A 26,146-nucleotide genomic window follows, 5' to 3' on the forward strand; every position below is an offset into this window, starting at 1 on the left:
GCAACAAGTTCGGTGGCGGCGTTTTGGCTTTGGTTTTGGAATAACTTCGTATATAATTTGCAAATTAATTTGATTGTAAACTGATATAGTTGTATAATCATTATACATGAAAATAATTATAATACTTAATGTGACATAAAAAGTAAAGATAATTGGATTTGGCCAAGAGAGAGGATAGAAAAATGAAAGAGAAATAGATAAATAGATTTGGACAAAAGAGAGAATAGAGAAATGATTGAAGTAATAGTTGCTTAATGTGATGTCTTTTCAAAATAAAATAAAAAATTAATAAATATAAAATTAATAGTCGAAAGGAGATGAGAGAAAAATAAATATTAGTACATTAGTGTTAAAATGTGTTATTGTTTGATTAGTATACTTAGTATAAATCTCTTTATACTGGGATAAGCCAATGCTTATACCACAACTAAACATGTGCCATTTTTCATGACATTGCGAGCATAAGAAATTTTAGATTTTCTTTTATAATAATTTAATGTTTTACAAATAGCGGTGAAAACTTTTTCCCATAAAACCAGGGGAAAATAGAATAAATGCAGCACATCGTTTTTTTTTTTCCTCACTATATCTTTATCAGTTAAATATAAGAGGAAACGGCTGATTATAAACTGGAATATCTAAGTTATGCCTCGCTGGTTTTCCTTTCCCATTTAATAACAAAAACTAAACTTTATCAATCTGAATGCCAGGATGGGCTCTTTTCTTGCCCGAATGCTTAACATAAAACTATGTTGTCATATACCAGGTAAATATCAAAAGTAAGCATTCGCAACATCTTTTATCTCCATACAATCTAAAACCTTAAATTGAATGAAATTAAAATGCACCACTGTTGAAACAATACTAGAAGATCACCGTCAAGCTGTTGCAAAATCGTCACTCATCAAAATTAAGTCTTGTTCCCAACTGTTACAATGACAGAATCAAGGGTGGTTCAACTCACCAAAATAATGTGCTTAATGATACAACTTACATATTTGAGGCAGTGGCTTGTAAGAGATAATTGAGGAAGAATTGATAAAAGTAATTGTCAGTTTAGAAAACCCTTGCATTAATTCCTTGATTTCAGTATCAAATTTCAAAATGGGCGCTGCCCTCTCTTCTACATCTCTAATTGGTCCCAATCCAGTGGCCTGTCTTCAAAAGCATATCCTGGTTGAAGCCGATTAGGAGCCAACCTGCTCATCATTGCAAGGCCTGAAAGTAGTACAAATATATTATTGAACAGCTCAAATAACCATGATATAGATGAAACCTGTAAAGCTTAAATTATTCTTTCATATTAATAGTCTCAAGTATGTATGATTTTACACTTTTTAATAGGATTTTATTCAGCTCTTTCCCCTTCCTTTTCTAATCCAAGTAGGCTATCCTGGTTCCCTTGTATATGCGCTTTTAGTGAGTTTGAAAGACCGGCATGTTAATGCGTAGCAATTTATGTCTGTTAGGACTTTTACATTTAACTTATTCAGTAATTCATGTCCGAGTCATGCAGACCAAGTACTAGGTTGGTCCAGTAATGTTTGAATCGCATAACATTTTAGCTTACACATGCAGTTGAATAACAAGTCGCAATGCTTATTAAAACATGCACTCACAAATACATGTGCAAGTGGCAATGAGATGTACCTTCGATCACTTTATAAAGAGTTGACCACCATCTGTCTGTTGAAACCTGATACTGATTCAATGTCTCCTCAATTTCCTTGTCATGTGAACCTTCAAGAACACTCTGCAGAGTGATGACAGCATCTTTTGTTTTCCTGATGATGCTGTTCGCATCATCTATCTCTAATTGTTGGATGCCATTTTCTGAAGATGTTAGATTAGAAGCAAGTGCAAGTTGTGCAGCAGCAGCCCAGCGTGAAGAAGCCAGCCATATCTTTTGACCATCTTGCCTCCTGGTTTCTTCCCTGCTCCTCCTTCGCTCTCCCTCCTCAAAGACGAGGCTCTGTTGATCATTTCCAGTCACAGAAAATGCTGATAAGATAGAACATTATAATTGAAACAAGATACATATTGTTGTATGGTACAACAGTTCACCCTGCTTGTATACCAATGCCTATACATACGACATATATACATATTTATATATGTATATATTGTATGTATAACTGTACATGTGTGTGTGTGTGTGAGAGAATTTGTGTAACCTGCTTGGTTATCAAGTACACATGTAACTTGGCCCATTTACAACAGAAGGTAGATGGATGCACCCACATATACAAAGTGATTCTGAATTGACAGAAACAGTGGATGGGAACCAAGCGACAAATTTACTGGAGGGTCAAGATTAAAATTGCATCTGCTCATTATATCCTTCCTTGAAGTCTTCAGGAAATTGTTGGAGTCAAAATGATGTTCATGATGATATACATCAATATGTTGGAAACAAAAGAAATGTAAATCAGCACTTAAAAGTGAAAGATGAAGAATTGCTAGAAGTACCCTTAGATATTGAGCATTGGTGACCCCGGTGCTCTGAACCATTTTTGAGAAAGCACTCTCTTCATTTGTTAAAAGATTTTCAGGAGTGTCAAATTCCAAAACCTGTAGAAATACATGGCAACTGAGTAGGCCTCAAATGATACATTCTTGACTAAATCATGAAATGTATGAGCACACTCACTCACATAAATTGTCAGATCTATTACATAAATTGCCTATTAAACAATCAAATGCAAAAGATTATCCTGCATAATAGCATTTTGCAAATGGTAAGCTTATTAGAAAACTGAACTGAAGCCAAATAATTCCAAGTTCGAAGACTTATAAAATGTTAATATTCTCATTAACAGCTAGAATGATTTCTTTCTTTTGTCATTTATTTTTTCATGGTGTTTTTGTTTCTACAAGGGCATGATGCTTCCAGACAGAAGTTGCAACTTCTTGAAATTGTGTACCACCTAGGATTCTATAAAGCAAGATAGCTAGACAAAATCAAGTTAGCGATTCTTATTCATAAACAAGTCTATATGTTGAGGTAGTTCTAGAATCGTGTAATTTTACTTGATTATTTATTTACTAAATAGGAACATGACGAAAGATGTCCTAATATTTGGGAAGAGCATTCCAGCTTCCACCTTATTGCCTAACACATACTCTCCTACCTTATTATTATCCTTCAATGACATATAAAGCAATTACTGAGACCAGGTAGTCCCTTCAGTCAATTTCAGGCATAATCTCAAATGAACTTAATAGACAGAAATCAGATGAATCAGTGGAGAAATCATGTTCCGTTGAGGCCTTGACCACACTTCAAACAAATGCAGCTCGATTCAAAACCATATCTCTGTAGCCATTATTCACATGTTATGATAAAAGTCCAACATAATTATGTAAATAAGGTTCTAATGGGCTTAAATCTAGTATATTTCTTGCTTAATAAAAGAGAAACAGGTTATGACGTGCCACCTGAAACCTGATGTAACAGGGAACACACTTACTATAGCATTGGATGGGAGCAAGCTTTGATGTTTCAGTTTCAAATCCAGTCCAAAAAATGATTGTGCTAGACATACCAAAAAGTTTGCAAAAATAACTGTGTGCAACACACCAAAAGAATTGCAAGAAATAAATATCATTAGGCTACATTAGGTAATTCTCCAACCAAACATAATAAAAGACAATTTTTTCAATTCCAATGAAGACTACAGATAACAAAGACTAGTAGTGACTAAAGCAAGTGCCAAAACATATATAAGCAAAATGTTTATTGAGAAGTATGGAGAAGAAAGCTTGTTCTATGTCCTATTGCAAGTAAGCAATCATCTTGCAACAAGTTACAATCCGAGCACATACCTGACCAACACTGAGAAGAAGAAGCCGATCACAGTCTATCACAGTATTTAGACGGTGGGCTATAACGAGCATTGTGCAAGATTTAAATTCTTCTCTAATTGTTTTCTGGATTAAAGCATCAGTTCTAACATCAACAGCTGCTGTTGCTTCATCGAGAACAAGTATCTTTGATCTCCTCAGCAAAGCACGAGCTAAACTTAGCAGTTGTCTTTGTCCAACACTAAAATTTTCCCCTGCTTCAGAAACCTAGAGGTGAAAAAAAAAGTGGTATTTGAGTCACTAATTCAATAATCAACAAGAGGCGAAGACTTCTAGCAAGAAGATAAAAGAACCAACATGCAGTGATTTGACTGACTCGTTCAACTAGATAAGAACAAATAGAGCAAGAATACCTCAGCATCAAGCCCTAGAGTGTTCCGCCGGATGGCATCTTTTAGATGTGCCTTCTCTAGGGCCTCCCAAAGATCTGCATCATTGTGCTCATTAAAGGGATCTAGATTAAACCGAACAGATCCTGGACAAGTACATTTTATCAGGACAAGTCAGAAATGTGAAGTTGTAATCCGCTGCTAATAAAGAACTCCAAACGAAAGACAGACTCAAGGTTGACATACAATTATACATTGGTTGTATAAAAAAAAAAGTGAAACAACTAAAAGGTCTGCAAAATTGCTAGAAGCTCCAGATAATGTACTGTAATGGGATTAAGGGGTACATTTACGGGGAGCACGAGCACTAGAAGAATGCTTTGCCCATCAATTGGCTCTCTTATGGAAAGTACCTTTACTATCTGATTTTGCTCTGGACAGAAATTTGGCAGGAATTTTAAATGGTTAGATAGTAAAGACTTTCTTGCTTGTGCTCTAGCCAACGGGAGGAAGGCTTGGGTGATCATGATGAAGTATCAGCAAAGTAATAGGAATAATATTATTTTGTATAGAAGTAAAAGATTATAGCTTTCAAAGAGTAGATTTGTGATTCTAAATAGTTCTCCTATTTTGCCAGTTTTATCTACTATTTACTCAACCAACCTTCCAAAGGGAAACTCATCAATATCCAACTTTTCAACCAGCATAAATATGTTCGTATTGATAGTTTTATTCAATCAACTTTAAGACAATTCAGAGAACAACAGGATCTAGGATAATTCAAAAGAATATCATACAAACTCTTGAGTCTTGAACAAGATCATATATTCCTTTTCCTACTGTAAAGGAGTAATAGTTTGGATAGCAACAGCTGTCAAGCAGCATGGCCGCACATCCTACGCATGCCATTCGAAACCCCACTAGTATCACATGGGTCAGCATCAAGGAGCATCCACAGGAACCTCCAGTTACTGTGTCAGTAATTTATTGGCATAACACATGCCGCCCCAGGTTGGTAGGCATGCTGCAGCAAGGAAATCTTTGGTTCACAGTATAATAAATTATGAAAATCATCATATGTTTATATTTTTGAACAAGTGCAAAGCCCATTCATTACCAATTTTAGCTGTATTTTTCTGAAATAGAAGTAGGATTCAGGAACCACCAGAAAGATAACATCCATATAAGTAACAGAAGCTGCAAACACATCCCAGTCAAAAGAGCTTCCTGAAAGTACATACCTGAAAATAGGACAGGTGACTGTGGTATTATCCCTAGTGTTTTACGTAAATCCCAAAGACCAAATTTTGAAACATCGCAATTGTCAATAAATATTTTTCCTTGTTCCAGTTCCACTATCCGAAATAAAGCATTGAGCATGCTAGATTTGCCAGCCCCTGTCCTACCAACTATTCCAATCTTTTCGCTTCCTTCAATTGTGAAAGATATGCCATGAAGAACAGGAGGAAGTTCTGGCCGGTATCGAAGAACAACATTTTCAAACTTGATACTTCCTGGTGATGGCCAACCTGGAGGGGGCCTGTTACTTTCCATAACAGGTGGAGCTTCAGAAGGCAAATCTACATAAGTTCCAATTCTCTCAACAGCATTTAAACTATTTTCAGCAAGACTTGCAAGACGTAGAGAAGACGTCAATAAGTTGGTAATGTTCAACGTGTAGGTAAGCAGTAGACCCATTGTTGATGCAAAAGCCTTCTGATTGTCTGAACGCTGGTTTTGCATGACAGCAAATGTTGCTGTGAACCAGATCATGATACCTCCAACTGTTTCCAGGCGAATACCTAACCATCTATTTGCACTCATATTCACAAGCGTGAATCTGATATTATTGTCCATTGATTTTCCATTAATACTTGCCATCCTATCATATGCTTTGTAGGCACGGATAGTTGACAGACCATTTAATGCTTCTCCAAATTGTGCGTATACAGGAGACCTGGTTATGGAATCCAAGCGCTTTACTTCACGGGCAGTAGTCTGAGAAAGAAAAATAAGATAGAGAACAGAAAATGAACACTATCACCATCACCAGCAAATAAGAGGAAAAGGTGTTAATTACAGATCAATTTTTCAACATATAAAATATTAAAATCAGTAATAAAGCACTTACCTCATTGATTCTTTTAATACAGTCATATATTTTGTATTTTGAACTATATAGCAAGAAAGAGATCTATTCAATATATGAGAAACAATATTGATGGATGGACCATTTTGTTCTGATAAAGATGATGATGGAACAAAGATAAAGTAACGCATAGGAGCAGAGCAAACTACTAAAGGGCATTGTTTGCTTTACATATTCCAAGAAGGTTAATTTATTGCAAGAAATTTCACCATTCCCTTTTCAAAAAGTTCTTGCTTTATTAGAGCCTTCTTTCTTATTCGAGTCAATGAACTATATTAGCGATTTATTGATGATAGAAAAGATTTAATTTTGCATGTGACATAAAACAATGCTTCAAAGAAAGTGAGCATGTAACTGAGAACAAAAAACAAGAAAAGATAATTGCTGTAATAAAATGAATTCATGAACATCTTTCAGTTGATGTGACATTTGTACCTGGTAATATAGATAGGCCGAATAAAACAAAATGAGGAGCGGCATTATTGCCCAGAGAGATATGGTGCTAACAATGCCAATCAGAACAAAGGTGGAAAGGAGTTGTGAGACTTGTTGCAAGGACATTTTTATGTAGACTGCAACAGTACGATCAATATCACCTTGATCCTTTGCAAATCTGTTGATTATCCGTCCAAGTGGATTTGTGTGAAAGAATACCATTGGAGCTCTTAATATAGAGTGAAGCATGGAGTCATGCAGCCTCTTGGCAGCAATAAGACTTGTGATGATAAGCCAATAAGCATTAACAAGAGTAACTAGTACCTAAAGAAGATCAGAACAAGAAAATTCACAACTTTCACGTCATTCATAAGTGAAAAGAGAAGCACATATACAGTTACATGCGTAGCAAACTTCAGGTTGTTAACAACCATGAATTATCATTTGAATAATGTAAAAGAGGACAACAGATTGAACATGTACCTGACCAAAAGAAAGAGCTGAATAAATCAGATAATAGAAACCAGAGGAATAGCTTTTTGGAGAGCTCTGGTCTGTCCAAACACTTAGCCATGTACTACTTGACATTCGAAGAACTTCAGTCAGGGCATAGCAAAAGAAGAATATGCATACCACCCATAATCCTCCCAAAGCATTTTTATACCTGCATATGGATGCAATTTCAACTGAACATGACTTCATAAAGTATCAATACACATCAAAAACAGAAAAAAAAAATTATTTGTTTCTCAATGACCCTGTGCTACATCTATTTGACGTGGTACACATCATGTCAGGTGACAACAAGATCTTGAGTTCTGGTGCCACAAATAAAAGCACAGGAGCGATTAGGAAATCTGCATTAGTCATGTCTAAGAGAGCATTACTTTGATCAATAGTCTAAAACTATTAACTGAATCTCTGGACAGAGATAGAGTAAATGTTCTAAAATCCCCATTAGCTCATCCAGATTGATGAGATGTTAGGTTGATCTTGGTATGCATCACTACAACAACATAGTGTAAACTCAATAACTCACATAGTCTAGAAATTTTTAAACCAGGAATCAGACATCATAAGAATGAAGGCTTGCTAGTATAGTAAAGCATATGTTTGGGAATCTTCTTTAAATATGTCCGCCAGGATCATCAGCATTCGTACTATCCAAGTTACAGCAATAGCTTCAAGCTGTTGATATTCGAATTTATTGTCTCTATTAACACATCTAAGTAGAAAGAAATTATGCACTTAATACACCTAATTTAAGATATATTAAAAACTTACCGGGCAAGAACCTTCAAGTTGACAACACCAGTTTCTCTCTCCTCCTGCTTGATAAGAACCGATTTTCCTTCTTTTGTTTTATTAGATTTATTCTCACCCTTCAGCAAGCCATTTTCTGCACCTGCCAAGTCCCCAGTTCCAGTATGTTCCTGGCCATCTTTCTCACTCTGTTTCTCTTCTGTCTGCTCTTCCATTTTCCCAGCATTTTCCATCAGCTTTTGAAAAAGTTCCCCATTGTTACTAAGTTCTTCAAAGGTACCCTCCTCTTTCACTGTACCATCATGGACGAGGATAATCCTGTCTACATTTGGCAGAAAATGTAGCTGGTTGGTAACAAGCACACGCGTTTTATTTCTCAGCTGATCCTTAATACATTTGTCAAAAACCTGAAAATTTTAAAGATCGCGTAAAAATACATATAAAGATTAAGGTATAATTCTCATTGGAGAATCTGTGTCCTAAATTATAAAAGAACAACAGAAGGTACAAAATACCTTATTAAAGTTTTATAGATGTAACTTCCTTTGAATTCTTAATTTGTCAAATCAAAACTGACATGATATTAGAAAGCCGACATCTCTGTTCTCTCTGTATAGCCTATTTTCATAACAGTATAACACTAACAGATGTACAAAGATTACCATGAAGATCAATGTTTTTCCTGGATTTAGAATTTGGACTTTCATCATAATTCTGAATAGAGATTACTTGTGCAGTTAAGAAGTACCCTGAGTCAGTTTGCACATGCTGCAAATTACTGCAGAGAGCTACAATGCAACTTTTTCCCCAATAAAAAAATTGGTACATTATGAAAGGGGAAGAGATCTACTGGATCGGTGCCTTCTATTCATTTTTGTTAACTTGATGAGGAAAGCCAAAAAATGTATAATCTGTCACAATGCAAGTATTTGTGGTTACAAAAGTCATGACTCACAAACACCCGAGAGACATTTATGCAAGACAATATCCACCCAAAATCAAGTGTGGATTCAATATTACAAGACCATCCCAGACATCTCATGAAGGTGCCTCATATTCAAGGCTACACTCTTGGCAGCAGTTGCACAAGCATGCAAAGTCGACAACTAAATGCAGAATTAACAAGTTACATCACAAGACTGAAGTTATATGATAGATTACCTGTCGGCCAACATGGGCATCCAATGCACTGAAAGGATCATCAAATATATATACATCTGAGTCAGAATATACTGCCCTTGCCATGGAAACTCTTTGCTTTTGCCCTCCACTAATATTTACTCCTCTTTCCCCAATTTCTGTGAGATCACCACCCTGGTAACATAAGAATAATTAGATGCATGCTTGGTTGTTTAGTGTAATTTAAACCAAAAAAATTAAAATAGGAATTCTCAATAATAGATATTTAAGGGTTAGGTGGGGGCATTGAATTGTATTTTTATTGACTAATTAGAATTGCCTTCCAGGACCCATAACTGTCTCGATTAAGAAAATAAGAAAGAACAAAGAAAAAGAAAAACCAATTTGATCAGGATCTTATGGTAAAGAAAAGGTGTTGAGAGTTAGATTAATGCAATTATGTAATAAGCCAAGAGCCTATTTGAAAGATGTACACCACTATATAGACCCAGTTAAGAAATAGAGAAGTTGAGTTTTTCTGACCTAAATTATTCACATGGTATCAGAGCCAAACCTAGCCACCATTTGAGAAAAAGAAGAAAAGAAAAAAATAGAAAAAGGGGGAGAAAAATCATCTCATCGCCTTCACCGATCTCCTCTGCCTCGCCGCAACCTCGACCTCAACCTCGTCGTCTTTGCCACGCCTCTGCCCTTCACCGATCTCCTTCTCTGCCTCGCGCGACCTCGTCGCCTTAGCCATGCCTCTGCTCGCGCCAGCACTTCCCCTCGCCGCCTACCTCACTGACCTCGGCAACGGATCATCTCGTCACCTTCGCCACACCGGATCCCACCTCTAGCCATCTCCTCTGCCTGCACGGGGGCAGGGGAAGAGGCAGGGTTTTCAAGCCCCTTGAAGAAAGAGGAGGACGGGGGCTTGGGGCTTTCTTCTTGAAAGCGCATCCATGGAGGCGCTTGTGGAGGTTGATGGTGAAGCCGACGTGAATGTCCAGGCGCTTGTGAAGGAAAAGTTGAGAGGATGGAGAATCTCTTCAAGAAACTAGATGAAGACGATGTGAAAGTGTGGATGAATCTATGAAGCATGCAGAGGCTTCCGCGTCAACGTTGACACTAAGGACACAGCAGCAGCCGGCTAGACTAGAACTCCTTCCAGTGGATTTGAAGCTTGATGGACTAGCCACGTACTTAAGTTGGTCACGGCAAATCACAGGTGCCATGGCGGGAAGAGGCCTTGAGGGTTACCTGATGCGAGAGAAAGAAGAGCCCAGACAAGGGACTGCTGAGTGGAAGACTTGAAGAGTTATACACATGTCACTGTATACTTGGCTGCTCAACTCTATAGTCCCATCAATTGCTGCTACGGTTGATGGCATTTAGAGTGTGAAGGACATCTGGGCTAAGCTGCAAAAGAACCTATGCTGGAGAGGGGAGCAACATGAGGATGTTCCAGATTGAGCAGAAGATAGATACGGTTTTCCAAGGAGATAGGACTGTTTAGGAGTATACCATAGAACCGGAGCGTTGTTGGACCGATAATGACCATTTTCACCCATGACAATGTGCAAAGATCCTAAATGTAAGAGTAGGAAAGTCTCTGCACAAAGGAGGACCATGTAGTTCTTAAAGCACCTAAATCCTACATTTGATCAGAGGAGGAAAGTTCTTCTGTCTCAGACAAAGATTCCCACACTTGCTGAGGCAATTGCAACTATGATGCAAGAGGAGAGTCGAATGAAGTTACTATCCGATGCCACTGGGCTTCTGGGGATGCGATCAGCCTTGGCGGCATCGAAACTAAGCTACAGTGAGACTCGCAAATGCTACAACTATGGTGAGGTGGGTCACTTGAGTAGGGCTTGCCCAAAGCCTCCTAGAGAGAGAGAGGCTGGTGGACAAGGACAACCTGGCAGTCGTGGGCGTGGCCATGGTGGTCGACGAGGAGGCAGAGTTGACTCATTTGGAGGGTACAGAGCCAATCTGACGATAACTAAGGAGGAGACTCACTCGACCTACTCGGCAAAAGAACATGAGGTTCTAGAGATATGGAAGAGGATGAAGTTGACTAGTGATGATAGCAAGAAGGCCACTGCTAATGAAGCCTTCACACCTTCTTCATCCAAGGGTAACATTGCCACTTATGCTCACTTAGACATAGGTACTCATGCACATGCACTTGCATCCATACCCATTACAAGAGCATCAGAATGGATAATAAACTCTAGCGCATCTCGACATGTCACAGGATCTCAACATGAATTTCTTACTTACACTCACCTAGCAGCTCCGAAAAGCATTCAAACTACCGATGGTACCGCACAACCTATTGTAGGCAAGGGTACCATTAAGTCCATGACCTTTTCTAATTTGTTGCATGCCCCTTTTCATGTAAACCTGCTATTTGTTGGTGCCATTATTCTTCAACTCAAATGCATTGCTTTCTTTGATATTCCTAAAGTGATCTTTCAAGAGAATGGGGGGCAGGCCGGAGATTTGGACTGGCACATCGCGTAGTGAGTTGTGGTACTTAGACAGAGGGGATGGACACAACGCGCTGGCATCTATGGTGGATAGAGTAGAGGCAAGAGGACCAGGTAGGAGCGTGGAGGATGAGTTGCTATTACACCATTAGCGCGTGGGGCATTCTTCTTTTAGTTTACTAAATCTTTTGTATCTGTCTATGTATGAGAAAGCTGACAAAAAGAAATTGGTGTGTGATGCATGTGAATTTGGCAAGCATACTAGAAGTTCTTATGTGAGATCTGGTAGTCAGAGTCTGTGTGCTTTTGATTTGATACACTCAGATGTATAGGGGCCTTGTTCCATAACTTCTATTAATGGCTACAGATTTTTTGTGACTTTCATTAATTGTTATACTCGTGTTACTTGGTTGTACTTGATGAAAAATAAAAGAGATGTACTTACTTGTTTTAAGGATTTCCATAAGGCGGTTCAAACTCAATATGGTGCAGTGGTGAAGGTACTGAGGTCTGATAATGGGACATAATATACAAACAAGGCCCTAGAGGAGTATTTGTCAGCTTATAGGATACATCATCAGACTATATGCCCTTACACACCAGCTCAGAATGGTGTGGCGGAGAGAAAGAATAGACATCAACTGGAGGTAGTCCGATGCATGATGATCTCCATGAATGTTCCGAAACATTTGTGGGGACAAGCGGTCTTGACAGCCGCATACTTAATCAACAGGATGTCCTCTAAGGTGTTGGAGTGGAAGACTCTATATGAGATGTTGAAAGGAGAGAATAAGTGCATTCTTCTCTTAAAAGTCTTTGGTTGTGTGTGCTTTGTAAAAGACAATATACCAACAGTGGAAAAATTAGATCCCAGAGCGGTGAAGTGTATCTTTGTAGGCTGTTCTGCCACTCAGAAGGGATATGTTTGCTGGAGTCCAATGAAACGGAAGATGTTTGTGAGCATGGATGTCACCTCACCTTTTGATGACTCGCTTGATACTAGTGGCATTAGGCGAGATGGGGAGAATAGCGGTGGTGAGACTCAGGTGACTGGGGGATCTATCCCATGCCCTTGCCCTATGGGTGAGTCGGGTGAACACGAGCTGAAAGATGGAAGCCAAGAGGAGAATCAGATTCATGGAGAGTTGAGAGTGTACAGGAGGAGGAGGAGGAGGAGGAGGAAGCAGAATGAGGGTCCCTTGTCTCAGCCTTCCTCAACTCTTGAAGCACTGACATCGCCCTCCACGGATACCTCCAATTCTAGTGAGAGATTCCTCTCTCTTCTCCTTCCAATGCATTGAGGCGAACCTCTCGCAGCAATGCGGGAAATCCTCCTGATCGCTATGGTTTCCAACTTGACATTGCTCATTTTGTCTCATATTCCAACATATTACCTGTGTATGGAGCATTCGTTACTTCTCTGGACGCGGTTTCTATATCCAAGTGTTGGCAGGTAGCAAAGGGAGATCCAAAGTGGTGGACCGCCATGCTAGAGGAACTTGAGGACCTCGATAAAAATAGGACATGAGAACTAGTGTCACTACCGATGGGGAAAAAGACAATCGGGCACAAATGGGTCTTCACAGTGAAGCAGATCCTAGAAGGGAACGTCGAACGCTACAAGGCACGATTGGTGGCAAAGAGATATAGTCAAACCTATGGCATTGACTATGATGAGACCTTCGTGCCAGTGGCAAAGATGAGCACTGTCAGAACACTTGTCTCTCTTGTTGTGAATAGCAGATGGCGACAGCACCAACTGGAAGTGAAGAATGTGTTTCTTCATGGGGACTTGTTAGAGGAAGTGTACATGAAGATACCCCCAGGCTTCAACACAAACCAAACAGTAAGCAAGGTATGTTGGTTGAGGAAGTTATTGTACAGACTGAAGCAGTCTCCTCGAGCTTGCTTTGACAAATTCAGGAGAGCTATGATATGCATGGGATATCAACAAATCAATGCTGACCACACAGTGTTCTTCTGATAGCATAAATGTCATACTACTATGCTCATAGTTTATGTTGATCATATGATCATCACGAGTGATGATGAGAAGGAAATTGCCCAACTGAAGATGAGACTGGCCAAAGAATTTGAGGTGAAGGACCTAGGTCTGCTCAGATACTTCCTTGGGATTGAGGTGTCTCGTGGAGCAGAGGGGATTGTTATATCTCAGAGGAAGTATGTGCTAGACTTGCTTACCGAGACTAGCATGCTAGGATGTAGGTCTGCAATCACTCCTATTAATCAGAGGCATAAGTTGAGCAGGGATGCTAGAGAGCCAATTGATCGGGAGAGATATCAGAGGTTAGTAGGCCGGCTGATTTACCTAGGTCACACTCTTCCTAATATTTCATTTGCAGTGAGCGTGGTGAGCCACTACATGCATGACCCAAAGAAAGGCCACATGGATGCAGTTTACCACATCCTAAGGTATTTGAAGGGTTCTTCAGGAAAGGGGTTGTTGTTTAGGAACAATGGTCACTTAGACATTGAGGCTTATAGTGATTTTGATTGGGCAAGCTGCACTGATGACAGAAGGTCCACCTCGGGGTATTGCGTCTTTGTGGGAGGTAACTTGATTTTCTAGAAGAGCAAGAAGCAATCAGTGGTAGCGCGGTCTACAGCTGAAGCTAAGTATAGAGCAATGGCGTTGAGAGTCTCCGAATTGTTATGGTTGAAGGCTATTCTGGTGGAGTTAAAGATAGACAGAGGTACTCACATGAGACTCTTGTGTGATAACAAGTCAGCCATTAGCATTGCCAACAACCCGATGCAACATAATAGAACCAAGCACATTGAGATCGATAGGTTTTTTTTTATCAAGGAAAAGCTGGATGGAGGACTACTAAAACTAAGTCATGTTCTGACTAAATATCAAGTGGCAGATTGCCTCACCAAGGGTCTTAGCTCATTAGGTCTTTTTAGATTATGTGACAAGATGGGCTTGGTTGATATCTTTCGCCCATCTTGAGGGGGGGTGTTGAGAGTTGGATTAATACAATTATGTAATAAGCCAAAGGGCTATTTGAAAGATGTACACTACTATACAGACCCAGTTAAGCAATAGAGAAGTTGAGTTTTTCTGACCTAAATTATTCACAAAAGGTGTCATTCTGAGCTATTCAAAATTATCTGCAACCTAAATTCTGTGATTGTTCTAAATTCCAAGCAAATTTTCAGAGAGGAGGAACAAAGGGAAAAAAGGAAAAGAAATGCAGGATCATTTAACATTTAGAGGTGACATGCTCACTGTGAGTAAATCAAGATCATGCTGTAGTGCAGTCACTTCTATTGCCCTTTCATAGCACGATGGTCGGAAAGGAGAACCAAACAATATATTATCACGTACCTGTGCAGAAAAAGATTTACACTGAACATCAACACAGTACAACAATGAAAAAAAAGAGTAAGAAACCATAGCTTACAGTAGCATTAAATATCCATGAAATTTGAGGAACATAAGCAACTGTTCCACGAATAACAACAGATGTATCTGTTCCTTCCACTGGTGGTAGCTCGCCAAGCATTGCAGATACCAGAGATGTTTTTCCCTCTCCAGTACTTCCTACAACTGCTACTAAGCTACCAACAGGTACGTCCAAATTGATATTCGATAGTGTTGGCCGCTCAGCCTGCCAATATTTGCTATATTACATGACAATACACAGAAATTCAAACATAAACATTCCAAAAGGAAGAAGCTTATAACCAACCACAAGGAAGCAACAAAAGAGTATGAAAAGTGACTTGAATAAGACATAAATATAAATTATTTATATATGAAGTCTAAACTAAAAAGTAACTACTATTTTTTCAATATCTATCTCTTCCCTTTCTACCACTCACACTCCCACAAATAAAAAAAACCTCACTCACTAACTCTCTCACACTAAGTCTCTCTCCTACTAACTCTCTTAACCACTACTCTCTCCCCCACTAACTCTATCTCTATAAACTCTCTCTCCCTTAGAAAAAACTCGCTTTCCCTCATCCTCTCCCTATCTGACTACCTCCTCTCTCCCTCTCCAATTCCTTCCTCTCTTTTTCTCCCTGGCACTCTCACTCTTCCTCTCCCACTTTCTCTCCCCCCTAAGTCGATGCTTCTCCGACGTAGTTCCGACCACTATCAACGTCCAGTGAAATCTTTCGATGCAGATTCAGCACTGTCGACCTCCAGCTCCCTTTTTCTTCCGAAACGAACCGGGTATTGGCCGATCCAGCCAAAATCAGTCATTGGACTAGTTTCAGCCCTGGATCAGGATAGGCTATCCGGTTCAGCCAATCTCGCTTGGAATCAACCGAGAATAACTTCCGTGGGTTAAACATACTAATTGCCGCTCATACTAATTTACACAATTTATTGGATGAACAATTGAACACAAGTATAGCAGACCTTGGACTCCCACGAGAAGTACCCATTCTTGATTGAGATGGCTGGAAGTTCTGGATCAAGAGGTGCATTTGGCAAAAGGGTTCTCTCTTCAGCTAAGAATAGTTCTTCTAGACGTTGTAATGACACATTAGCATTCACAACCTGGAATAACGAATGCGAAAACAATACATATTAGAAAATGTGTGATGCTTGAAGCAACCATGTCAGTGGCAGTTAAGGAGTATGTCTACAGTGAAAAGATGAAGCAACTAAGGCTAGTCAAGAACAGTGCAAAGCAGACATAATATACCAGCCCCAGGGACAATCATAAAAAATTACACTTAAATTTTATTAGCTTAAGCAGTATCAAATATTTGCCTATATATCTACAGTCAACTTAAAGAATCAAATCGAGTCACAAACAGAAATAGTGCTTCATTGTTTTTACTTTTTATCAACTGGAATCAACCAACCTTGAGAAGCAGCCAGAAATAAAAAATGAGATGACCATTAAGTAAATGAACTGGAAAGCAAGAACTCCCTAGGAAAGACTCTTGATTCAAGTTGTAGTTTGAAACTTTTGAGCATTAATCATTTCTATTCCAATATACTGCTGGTCTTAACTAGTTAGAAGTAACTTTTCTGCTCCTTAGGTTGTTGCTTCAGAAGTTCAACCATTTGACACTTGGGAAAGACAAACAATCTAATTCTATCTCTATTGCAATTACTCAGTTTGTCCTGGTGCTTCTGCAGAATGCAGGATATTCATATAACAGTATGCCAGGCCAGGAGAAAATAGGGAGAAAGGAATTGAAAGTTAACCATAGATGTGCTATGGCATATTAGGTCAGACTGTGTGAAGGGAGAAATGAGAAAGAGCGAACCAGTTAGAAGCAGGTATCTGCAAGTAGTGTTGTTGCTGAAGTTTTAGTTTAGATAAGAGAACAAAGTTTAAATTGTTCAAAGCTTCAATCTATCAAGATAATTCATATTAGCTTCATAGACAATCTTCTCATCGAGCAACTTAGGAGTCAACAGCCATCATTCAAGGATTAAGAAAAAGAAAAATAAGTGATGAGAGCACTGTACCTGAGTAATCAAATTTGGTAGCATGAACAGAGGGAACCTTAACACTGCAAAAAGCGAAAGTGAAGTAAATGCCTTTGCAGGTGTTAGTTCTCCTCCAAGTAGAGAGTAAACCCCAAACGATACTACTGTGACCAAAACTGGAATGCTGTTCAGGATAAAAGTATTCAACTGCAAATATGAAAATTAGTCATATATTAAGGAACTAAATTAACAGAGTTCATACGCTGATCTCAATAGAACACTATAAAAAAGCCATAGTTAACTCAATGTGTAAACGACATGCAAAATGTACAGAAATATGAAAGGATCTTACCGCAGCTAACAGTTGAGACTTACGGAACCATGAAAGTTCATCATCCCGAATGATCTGTACCTTCAATTGGAAGCTCTGCTCCCATGCATAACATCTGTGCAAAGAGAACGTTTTGACTTTAGAACAAGTTAACATAATTTCTACGAAAATTAACAAGGATGCCCAAGTCAAGTAAAAGCATACTTGACAGTATCCATAGCAGCCAATATTTCATTCATAAGACCAATACGCTTGTCAGTCCGTTGCAGTCCTTCCTTAGTTAATTTTCGCATTCTGCTTATCACAAGGGTCTGACATGAAATAAAAGAATGAAAATTAGAGAGGTGTGAAAAAATTAAAGTAGATTATGCATGAAGTCTTCCTGATTTCCAAACTTCTACCAGCCTTGAAACTTGTCATATAATAAAAGCACTTGCAGGAATATAAATCATGCTGGACAGAGATACTTTTATATTTCAAAGCAATATTATGAACTTAAAGATTGGCATTATCACGATTTTTCATCCATAAGTAGTAGATAAAACAATTTATCAGCCTAGAAATGTTTAATATTAAAATCGTCTAACTTTATTATCTAAAACCTCTGGTTCAAATAATACTTGAATATCTCAGTAACCAAAGATAAAGGAGAAGAGAAAAGAAAAGGCTAGATTTTGAAGGAAAGACTTCCATAAACACTTCTAATGGAAAAAAAATTGCTCCTCTTAAAAGTAAAGAGAATATCAAGAACTTGCTAAAGATTCCCAAAAGCATATTTTTATACTTGGAGTGTACCTAATCCAGAAATTATAGATTAATGAAGAGATTATAATTACTTCAAAAGGACCACATATTTAACAAGAATATGTTTTCAATCTACTATTCTGGAAGCTAATCATATAGACTGAATTCTCATACCGTGTGGGAGGAAAATAATACCAAGACTTGATCAGACAAGAAATGATGTAGCAAATCAGACATGTGTCTTGAAAAAAGGATTTTGAAAGAAACTTATGATAGCCTTCTATTATATATATATATATATATTTGGTTTAGGAACTGATTTGTTGAGTATGATCCAAGTATTCAACAATTATTCTCTACAAACTCATCCTCAGTTTTACTGCATTGAACAAACCAAGAGTTAATGGTGGTACTTGCATCTTCTTCAACCAACTTACCAGTTTGATGATCAGGAGAGTGGCCCATATATGCCTTAAACATGGTTTTGGTTAAAGGTCATACAAGAAGCAAACATGTAACTAACACAGTAAGTTTGAAATGAAAGTACAGTCTGTAATCCAACTACAGGACTCATCTTTGGATGCTAGCATGCTTATTATTGCAGACAGATTGAAAAAAAAGGAACATATTCACTTTAGCAATACAGCTATTGTAGAAAAAGAAGGATCAATCTTGGCACAACCATTAATATATCAAAACAAATATCACAGATAGAGTGGAAACATTAATAAATCATGTGAGACGACATTAAATGAATGACTGTTACTCACATAGTCTATTCAGATCATAACTAAAAGCAGCCTACAAGTATTGGTACACCTCATTCAGACATAGACAATAGAAACTAATAAAATGCTTTAAGATTAAACTAACATTAAAATTCAGGCACTAAAGCTTAGGTATAAAACAGGAAAATCAAGTATTGATAAGCCTTGAGTAATGAAACCACCATAGAACTGAAGCAGCAAGACTTGTAATCTATAAGCAAGATATTCAATAAATATAAGCAAGGCAAACAATTTAGGAAACATGAGAAAAGATAAATATATTACCTGAACAGGGAACATAAGAACGAGCATTAATGAGCCAGCAAGCGATGCAACACCTAGTTGCTGATATAAAAGAAAAAGAGACATAATAATGCGAAAAGGAGCTGACCATAGACTGTGAAGCTGCTGGCATATTTGCTGCAAAAATAAGAATTTGTGTCATTGAAAATTTTCATGGGATAAGTTCAAAGATCACTTTGAATTTTGAAGAACTCAAACATCCATTCATAGAAAGTCAAACTGAACAGCACTTATATTTGGCTAAATAATTACATTGACAAAATTCACCAAAATGAGAGCTTGCATAGATGATCTAGAGTCTAGCATTTGAATGGGTGAACTAGAAAAGTATTATCTTGACCAATAACCACTATATCAGGATAAAGTGCAACTTATCACTCATTCACTCTTCATCATTATTTGGTATTTCTTTTGTGACAAATCAAAATTTTAGATATTCTATTTCATAAGGACTGGCCTAGTGCTTAATTCCTTCAGTTTTCATAACTTAAATTTATATGAAAAAAACAATAAGGTTGAGCAATTAAGCTACTATCCAGTGATATCATATAAAGTATTCTACTACAAATATAAGGGCTATATAAGGAGAAATGACCTGAAGTGCTTCAGCATCAGTTGTCATCAAATTAGTTATCTTCCCAGAAGCAAATTTTCTGCGACTTTCATGTGTTAGTCTCAGTGACTTACGAAACACAGATGCCACCTGTAAAAGGGATAAAGACACCAAGCACATAGGACAATTAAAGGCAATAGAGAACAGAAAATTGAAAGTTGAAACCATCATCTAAAGTTGATATTACAGTCTTAAAGCAAGCTTTGAAATATCAAGAGACAAAACCAGGTGAAATCTTGCTGACATAGATTGGTATTTCAATCAATTAATTTAGGTTATAGTATAGGATTATAATTAGCAGAACACATTTGAGTTTATGTTGTACTACAATCCATTTTCAACTTGTATACTACAAGCCCTATATTTTCATTTTACTTGCCAAAGGCACCTCTCACAGAGCCTAAACATAACGTCGAGTTAACTTAACAATGGAACTATGCAAATGCAAACTACTATATTGCAATTAAGCTGAAATGATATTTGAATCTCTCCTCAAATGGAGTAGAACTACAGTATACTACCACTGAATTTCCCTAGATAACGTGATGAATGAAAAGCTGCAGAACAAAATTTTACCAATTCAATTGGACTATTGTACCCAGGATAAAAGCATTTAGTTTATTTTGTACCAACTTTGCCTGTTGCCCATGTACTAGAAAATGCAGCACAATTTGGTAGGACGATGGAGATAACCTGGTTATCATCAGACAGACTTATTGCCAGTTCTATTCTATTTGCCGAGGAATTACAAGAGCTTTCTGAAGGAGGAGTACTGAAAACATGTTAGGAGAGGGGATGGAGTTTTCTTTTGAGAGAAGAGTGATCTATACCAGTGTAATGAAAAATTATTATGTAATTCATATGCGTTTGAAATTTCATTAGATACATACCAAGGTAGACCTCAGTCTGAAGCCAACACGCATAACATTCTGAAAGTACTGTGCTTCACAAAGGACACCAAATGTCTGAAATATAAATATTAAGTTAGCAAGAAAAGGAACCTTAACTGGACTATAACTCGACCAAAGTTCACAAACAACAGAAATCATACATGAAACACAGGTAACATTATAATGAACTATTCTCTATTTCTCAAATTGCATGCAATACATGTTTCTACATATGAATAGCTTTACACAGGTTTTAGGAATTTGAAAGTTGTTCTAAGAGGAAACAAGAGGTAATAGATTAGAAAACCTCATGATCGTAAAGAAAGCTAGCAGCAAAGCTCAACAAAAGTATGAAGTATGAACAATAATTAGAGATGCTTCTATGTGTTCAAACATGTTAGTTCTAAACAGGGCATCAATAAATAAATATAGTGATGCTCAGAGAGTACAAGAAGAGAAAACCTAGAAGGATACATGCACTAATAACATTAAGTTTCAACAGGGCATATTCAGCTTGAATATATGGTTTCATAGTTCGTACCACTCCGGCAAATATTGAGAAGGCATAAATATAGCCATGCCAAGATGGATCTCCCTTTTGCATAGACTGCATGAAATATGAGCATTTATTAGAGATATAACAAGCACAGAATTGATGGAAGAAGAAAAAAGAACAACAGGATATCCATAATTGCAGGTTCTATATTAGCAGACCCACACATTAAGAAGAATATACCTCTAACAGCAGGTTCAATACTAATGGGCCCACAAATTGAGAAGCATCATTCCCAATCTACAAGTGCAAAATAAATTTGTGAAAATGAAAATGCATCCATCATTAGCTATCAGATTGATAAGATCTGCAGAAAGAGACCATTGTCAGTAGTGTAACAAGGTTTTCTCCTTAGTTAGCACATGATTACAAATTCCAAAGGCTGATAGGAAGGGTTTATACCTCTAGTTATTAATTGACATCTGACCAGAATCACAGAATTTCCAAGAAATCAATAATATATAGAGCAAGGATTTATCAGACCACATCATGGAGCTGAAAGGTGCATCTCTTTATAGCAAAATTTGCAAAAACAAATATCAACACGGATAATCTCATTAACAGTCATCATGGATTAACGGTGTCATTCTAGAACATTTTATATGCAGGCATCTAATAGGTTTCAACAAAGCAATTAAACCATAATCAAGCACTGTATGATCTTTTTTTTTTAGTTTCTAGCACTCTATTACTATTAGCATGGTATATGGCTTTTTTATGCAATGTATCATTACTATAAATGTTGATGATCTAATGTACATCAGTAGATTTCACAAGAAAATGTAGAATGTAGAAACTTAAGCTCTTAATTCTTACCTTAAAAAACCCTCCTAACCAGAATCTGAAGACAAAGCAAGAACAAAGGTGAATCTCTTCTGAAGTAATAAAAAAAATATGCAAATAAACAAATATAGAAGCAAATGTAGACTGTAGAGTAGAACTCTTTACTCTTAGAAGTTAGAACATTTTCTTAGTAGTTGAGATTCAAGAAAGTGCAAATATCACTTATACCTCCCCCCAAGGCTATGATTAAGTGCTCTCAACAGCCAAGGTCTAGGTCTTTGAGCCTCCTTGACCCAGCATCTCTGAAATCTGAAACAACAAGGAAGAAGGTTGATGATGACAATTTGAAGAGGTGTAGGAAGATAATGCAAGAAATGACACAACACACCTGCTATTCAATGTCTCAGTCTCATCCCATGAATCTAATTTCCAAACATCCTTCTCAGTGATGGGCCTTTTATAACCTTGTCGCATTAGAGGAGTCATCCATGAAAAGATAATATCTAAAAGAAACAACATGGTACAAATAAAAAACTGAGGGGGGAAATTTCACCCAAGGTCCATTATAGTGTCTAATGCTTGAAATCATTTCTGTGCAAAAAATAGGCCTCCTTGAACTTACTGGATAATATACTAACATGCCGTTCAGGACAAATCTGTTCTCCCCCAGGAAGTGTTTCATAACCCGTGTTATCAACGAGAACCTCATTTCTAATGGAACTATATCCTGGATAAGGATCCAAATTCGGAAGATAAACCAGAAGGAGGACTCCAAAGAAAAACTGCATTTTAGGAAAAATGAGGAATTAAAACAAATAGATACTACCTGTACAATCACAGCCATGGTGCAACAAAAAAAAAATAGTCCAAGAGGCATGAAGTTATCAGAAAGATATTAGATGCACTACGATTCATAAGAAACTCAGTGAGCTCTCATTTACTTCTGAGCTGCATGTAGTTAATATAATGATATAGGATGTGAAAAAAGAAGAAAACCTGGCATATTATCTCGCTGGTGTACAAATAAAATATTGACCTGTACAAGCAATATATAAATGTTAGTAATACCACATACCATATGAAATTATATTATCTTTGGATAAAGGGGTGATGTACAGTGATAATATGTGAAAGATGCAGGTTTGGACCTTAATCTCCAAATGCATTCCATATAAACCTCATACATATGCAACAACCAAGCCTTTACTCCCAACTATTTATGGTTGCTAGCTAACTATACATATATAAGTAGTTAAACAACAGACTTTACCCTAAAAATTTAGTAAATGTTTTAACACATTTGAAACCAACAACTGTGCTTTCGGATGATTATAAAACACTAATCTCAAGGTGGGAAGATATGTAAATCTTTTAGCAAAATTTCAACATAAAATTTATAGCCCATCCCATATATAGATATACAGAGTATCTGTGAGTGTGTGATGGTACATCATTGTCATTTTGCATGTGTTCGGATGTACACATCGTTACTCACGTTGTGGAAGTTCAATCTCTAAGAGAAACTGCATCCATAAGAATTAAGGAAAAAGGCTAAATGGAACATAAAAGAGGAAGATGAAATTAACTAACAGCATAGAGACTAATAACTTACTTGTCATAGTACTGTCTGACTGAGAGAACAAGATTGAACATTGCGGCTTGTCCCACCAAAATATAGATGACCACAAATCGGATATACCACCTAAATTCACGAATGTAAACTTTTGTCTCTACTGCAATCATGACAAGCATACAGCACCAAGCAGAAGTCTCCATAAGCACTGAAACTATCTGCAAAAGAACAAGGTTGCCATGCTCGTAAACATAAAACAAGATAAGAGTATAAGACAAGTGCAATGAGGCAGAGGATAACAAATACCTACCATTCTATCGAAAAAAAGAACAAGGCTGCAATGCTCATAAACATAAAACAAGGCTGTAATGCTCATAAACATAAAACAAGACAAGAGTATAAGACAAGTCCAATGAGGCAGAGGATAACAAATACCTACCCTTCTATCGAACAAAATGAAATAATAAGTAAAAAATTGTTAAGGTTCAAAATACCAATTGCAGTTTCATCTTGTATTGGTCTTGTGGAGTTCCAATTTCAGCAGCTTTAACTAAAATAGCCTTAAGAAATGCTAAAAGAAATTTGAAAACAAAATGTAGAGAATGAAACAGCCTAGAAAACATAAATTTCAACATTCTTGATATATCTAAATGAAGTTTTTGACCAATTTTAGTGCTCTTCAGAAACTGTACAATGAGAGCATGCAACCAAATCTACATTATTTCCATGTCATGCGTGGAGAATGATCGACTAATCTATGAATCATCACAACACTCATTTGTTGACCAAGGAAAGGGGAATGTAAAAGGAAAAAAGGGAAAAAAAACCCTAATGCAACATCAAAAGAATGTCATCTTAAGATCCAATGGTACAATATTGAATAGTGGCCACCAATATAAGATTCACACAGATGATAGAAATGGAACAGATAAGCACCAATCATCAGCTATTGGATCAAACTAGATAAAGATTCAACTATTCAAGAACATGTAATTAGTAAGGGGCTCACCTCAAAAGGAGCAAGACTAGCCTGCCCATCCAAATTCGTTATCGACAAGCCCATGATCAGCCTAAACAGCGGTTCTCCCGTGCAGTACGCGGCGAGTAGCCCGAGCATGTAATTATAGTACGGCGACCGCAAAACATACCTTTCGACTGTGAGATCTCTCCTAATCCTCCATATTCTATAGAAGCAGCACGCAAAGAGAACCAAATGGGAGATGCAGATCACCAAGGTCCCGATGCTGCACGGCGTGTACGGACCGAAAGCATTCTCCACCGCTCTCGACCACACGCCGTTCTCCACCGGCCGGCAGTACCATTCCAGGGGCTTAAAAGCCATCTACAGCAAAACCTCCAAAATCACTAAGCCTGTACTGAATTAACCATCAACCATCAACCATCCTAGCTCCAGTAACACATTCATCAAACATTTTGGTACATGAATCGAAAAGCGAAACCTACACCTTTTTAGCCACCAAACTGGATTAACCAGCAGAAAGATTCGAACAAAACCACTTTAAAAGCATCCAAACGAGACGAATATAGCAAAGAAAACTTTCGGCTGAGTTACTCTATCCATTCCTCAAGCCTAGCAATAAGACAATCCAAACTACCAACGCGAATAATTACTCTCATTGGAGAGAGAGAGAGAGAGAGAGAGTAATTATTACCTCTGTTGTACGAAGAGTACTTGATGGGATCTGGGAGGCTCATAAAAGTAAAGCCGCTGCTGCCGATCGTGAGATTTTTATCTCAAAAAGGCTCTGTCGCAAATTATTCGCGATTCGATTCGCTGAGGGAGTGGAGGGAGAAAGAGATTGGTGAACTGTGAATACCCACGCAGGGATCGAATCGTCGTCAGGCGTCAGCGCTTACGAGAAATTCACAGTGGATGGATGGTGCATTACTACCCAACAACTTCCCCACAATTATCCAATCAATGCGAATCAATGCTGTCAGCGCTTACGCAAAAGCTACCCAAATAAACTTTCCCAGTATCTTCCTATAAAATAGTTCCCCGGGCGTTTTATAATTTACGCCCTATATTTATTGTTATTATCGTTCCCGTCCTCTGTATTATAGATAATTACATTAAGACCCTTAAAGTATTTCTCATCTCTACTTGTACAGTTATGCTCACTTATCACTTTTTGAAATACACCTTGTTGACCTCCTAAATTATAAAAAATCACTCACTTCTAACTGTATTAATCAAAAATATCAAATAAATAGTTTACCCCCCCACACACACTTTGCTCTATTTCGTTTTCTAAAATAAAGAAAAATGGTCCCTAAATATTTTATTGTACAGCTTGTTTAAGAGCTGATGCTCTATTTCCCCTTTAATATTCGGGGTATCAAATTGTAAGTCTACAAACTTTTTATTAAAAAAAAACTAATATAAAGTTATTTTAAAGATTTTCAATAGATAAGGGAGTAAATGTGTTATAAAAAATAAATTAAGGGGTCTTATGCAAAAATAGACAACAATTGCGGGGTCTATGTGT

The 26,146-nt window shown here is 37.6% G+C and overlaps 1 protein-coding gene across 4 annotated transcripts; it reads right to left on the minus strand.

Annotated features, from left to right (window-relative positions):
* Positions 1-884: 884 nt before the first annotated feature.
* Positions 885-25,487, minus strand: LOC140794879 (ABC transporter C family member 2-like). 4 transcript variants are annotated; one of them, XM_073147149.1, is made up of 29 exons: positions 25,310-25,487; positions 24,646-24,978; positions 23,676-23,854; positions 23,060-23,099; positions 22,686-22,845; positions 22,452-22,566; positions 22,292-22,372; positions 22,097-22,121; positions 21,464-21,520; positions 21,269-21,334; positions 20,728-20,802; positions 19,820-19,927; positions 19,207-19,341; positions 17,615-17,721; positions 17,432-17,525; positions 17,119-17,286; positions 16,051-16,191; positions 15,083-15,289; positions 14,908-15,006; positions 9,202-9,354; positions 8,062-8,447; positions 7,261-7,441; positions 6,778-7,101; positions 5,435-6,191; positions 4,218-4,339; positions 3,826-4,071; positions 2,470-2,571; positions 1,651-1,972; positions 885-1,218 (listed from the first exon to the last, which is right to left on the minus strand). In XM_073147149.1, exons 2-29 carry the CDS (start codon positions 24,976-24,978, stop codon positions 1,124-1,126), a joined length of 4,878 nt encoding a protein of 1,625 aa, XP_073003250.1. In that variant the 5' UTR covers positions 25,310-25,487; the 3' UTR covers positions 885-1,123. The 4 variants fall into 4 exon arrangements, with proteins under 4 accessions (XP_073003250.1, XP_073003249.1, XP_073003248.1 ...); XM_073147148.1 differs by having other exon boundaries at positions 24,646-25,007; positions 25,310-25,445; XM_073147147.1 differs by lacking the exon at positions 25,310-25,487 and adding an exon at positions 25,103-25,243 and having other exon boundaries at positions 24,646-25,007.
* Positions 25,488-26,146: the final 659 nt, after the last annotated feature.

This window comes from Typha latifolia, chromosome 9, assembly GCF_019914945.1.
Source record: "Typha latifolia isolate L0001 chromosome 9, TyphaL0001v2, whole genome shotgun sequence".
NCBI classification, from domain to species: Eukaryota; Viridiplantae; Streptophyta; class Magnoliopsida; order Poales; family Typhaceae; genus Typha; species Typha latifolia.

Coding starts and splice junctions, on each gene's coding strand:
- LOC140794879 (XM_073147149.1), bottom strand. CDS start 24,978: ATGGCTTTTAAGCCCCTGGAATGGTACTGCCGGCCGGTGGAGAACGGC. Junction 16,192..17,118: donor TACCAAATTTGATTACTCAG/GTACAGTGCTCT, acceptor TCGTTATTCCAG/GTTGTGAATGCTAATGTGTC. Junction 7,102..7,260: donor CAGCTCTTTCTTTTGGTCAG/GTACATGTTCAA, acceptor GATCTTCTTTAG/GTACTAGTTACTCTTGTTAA.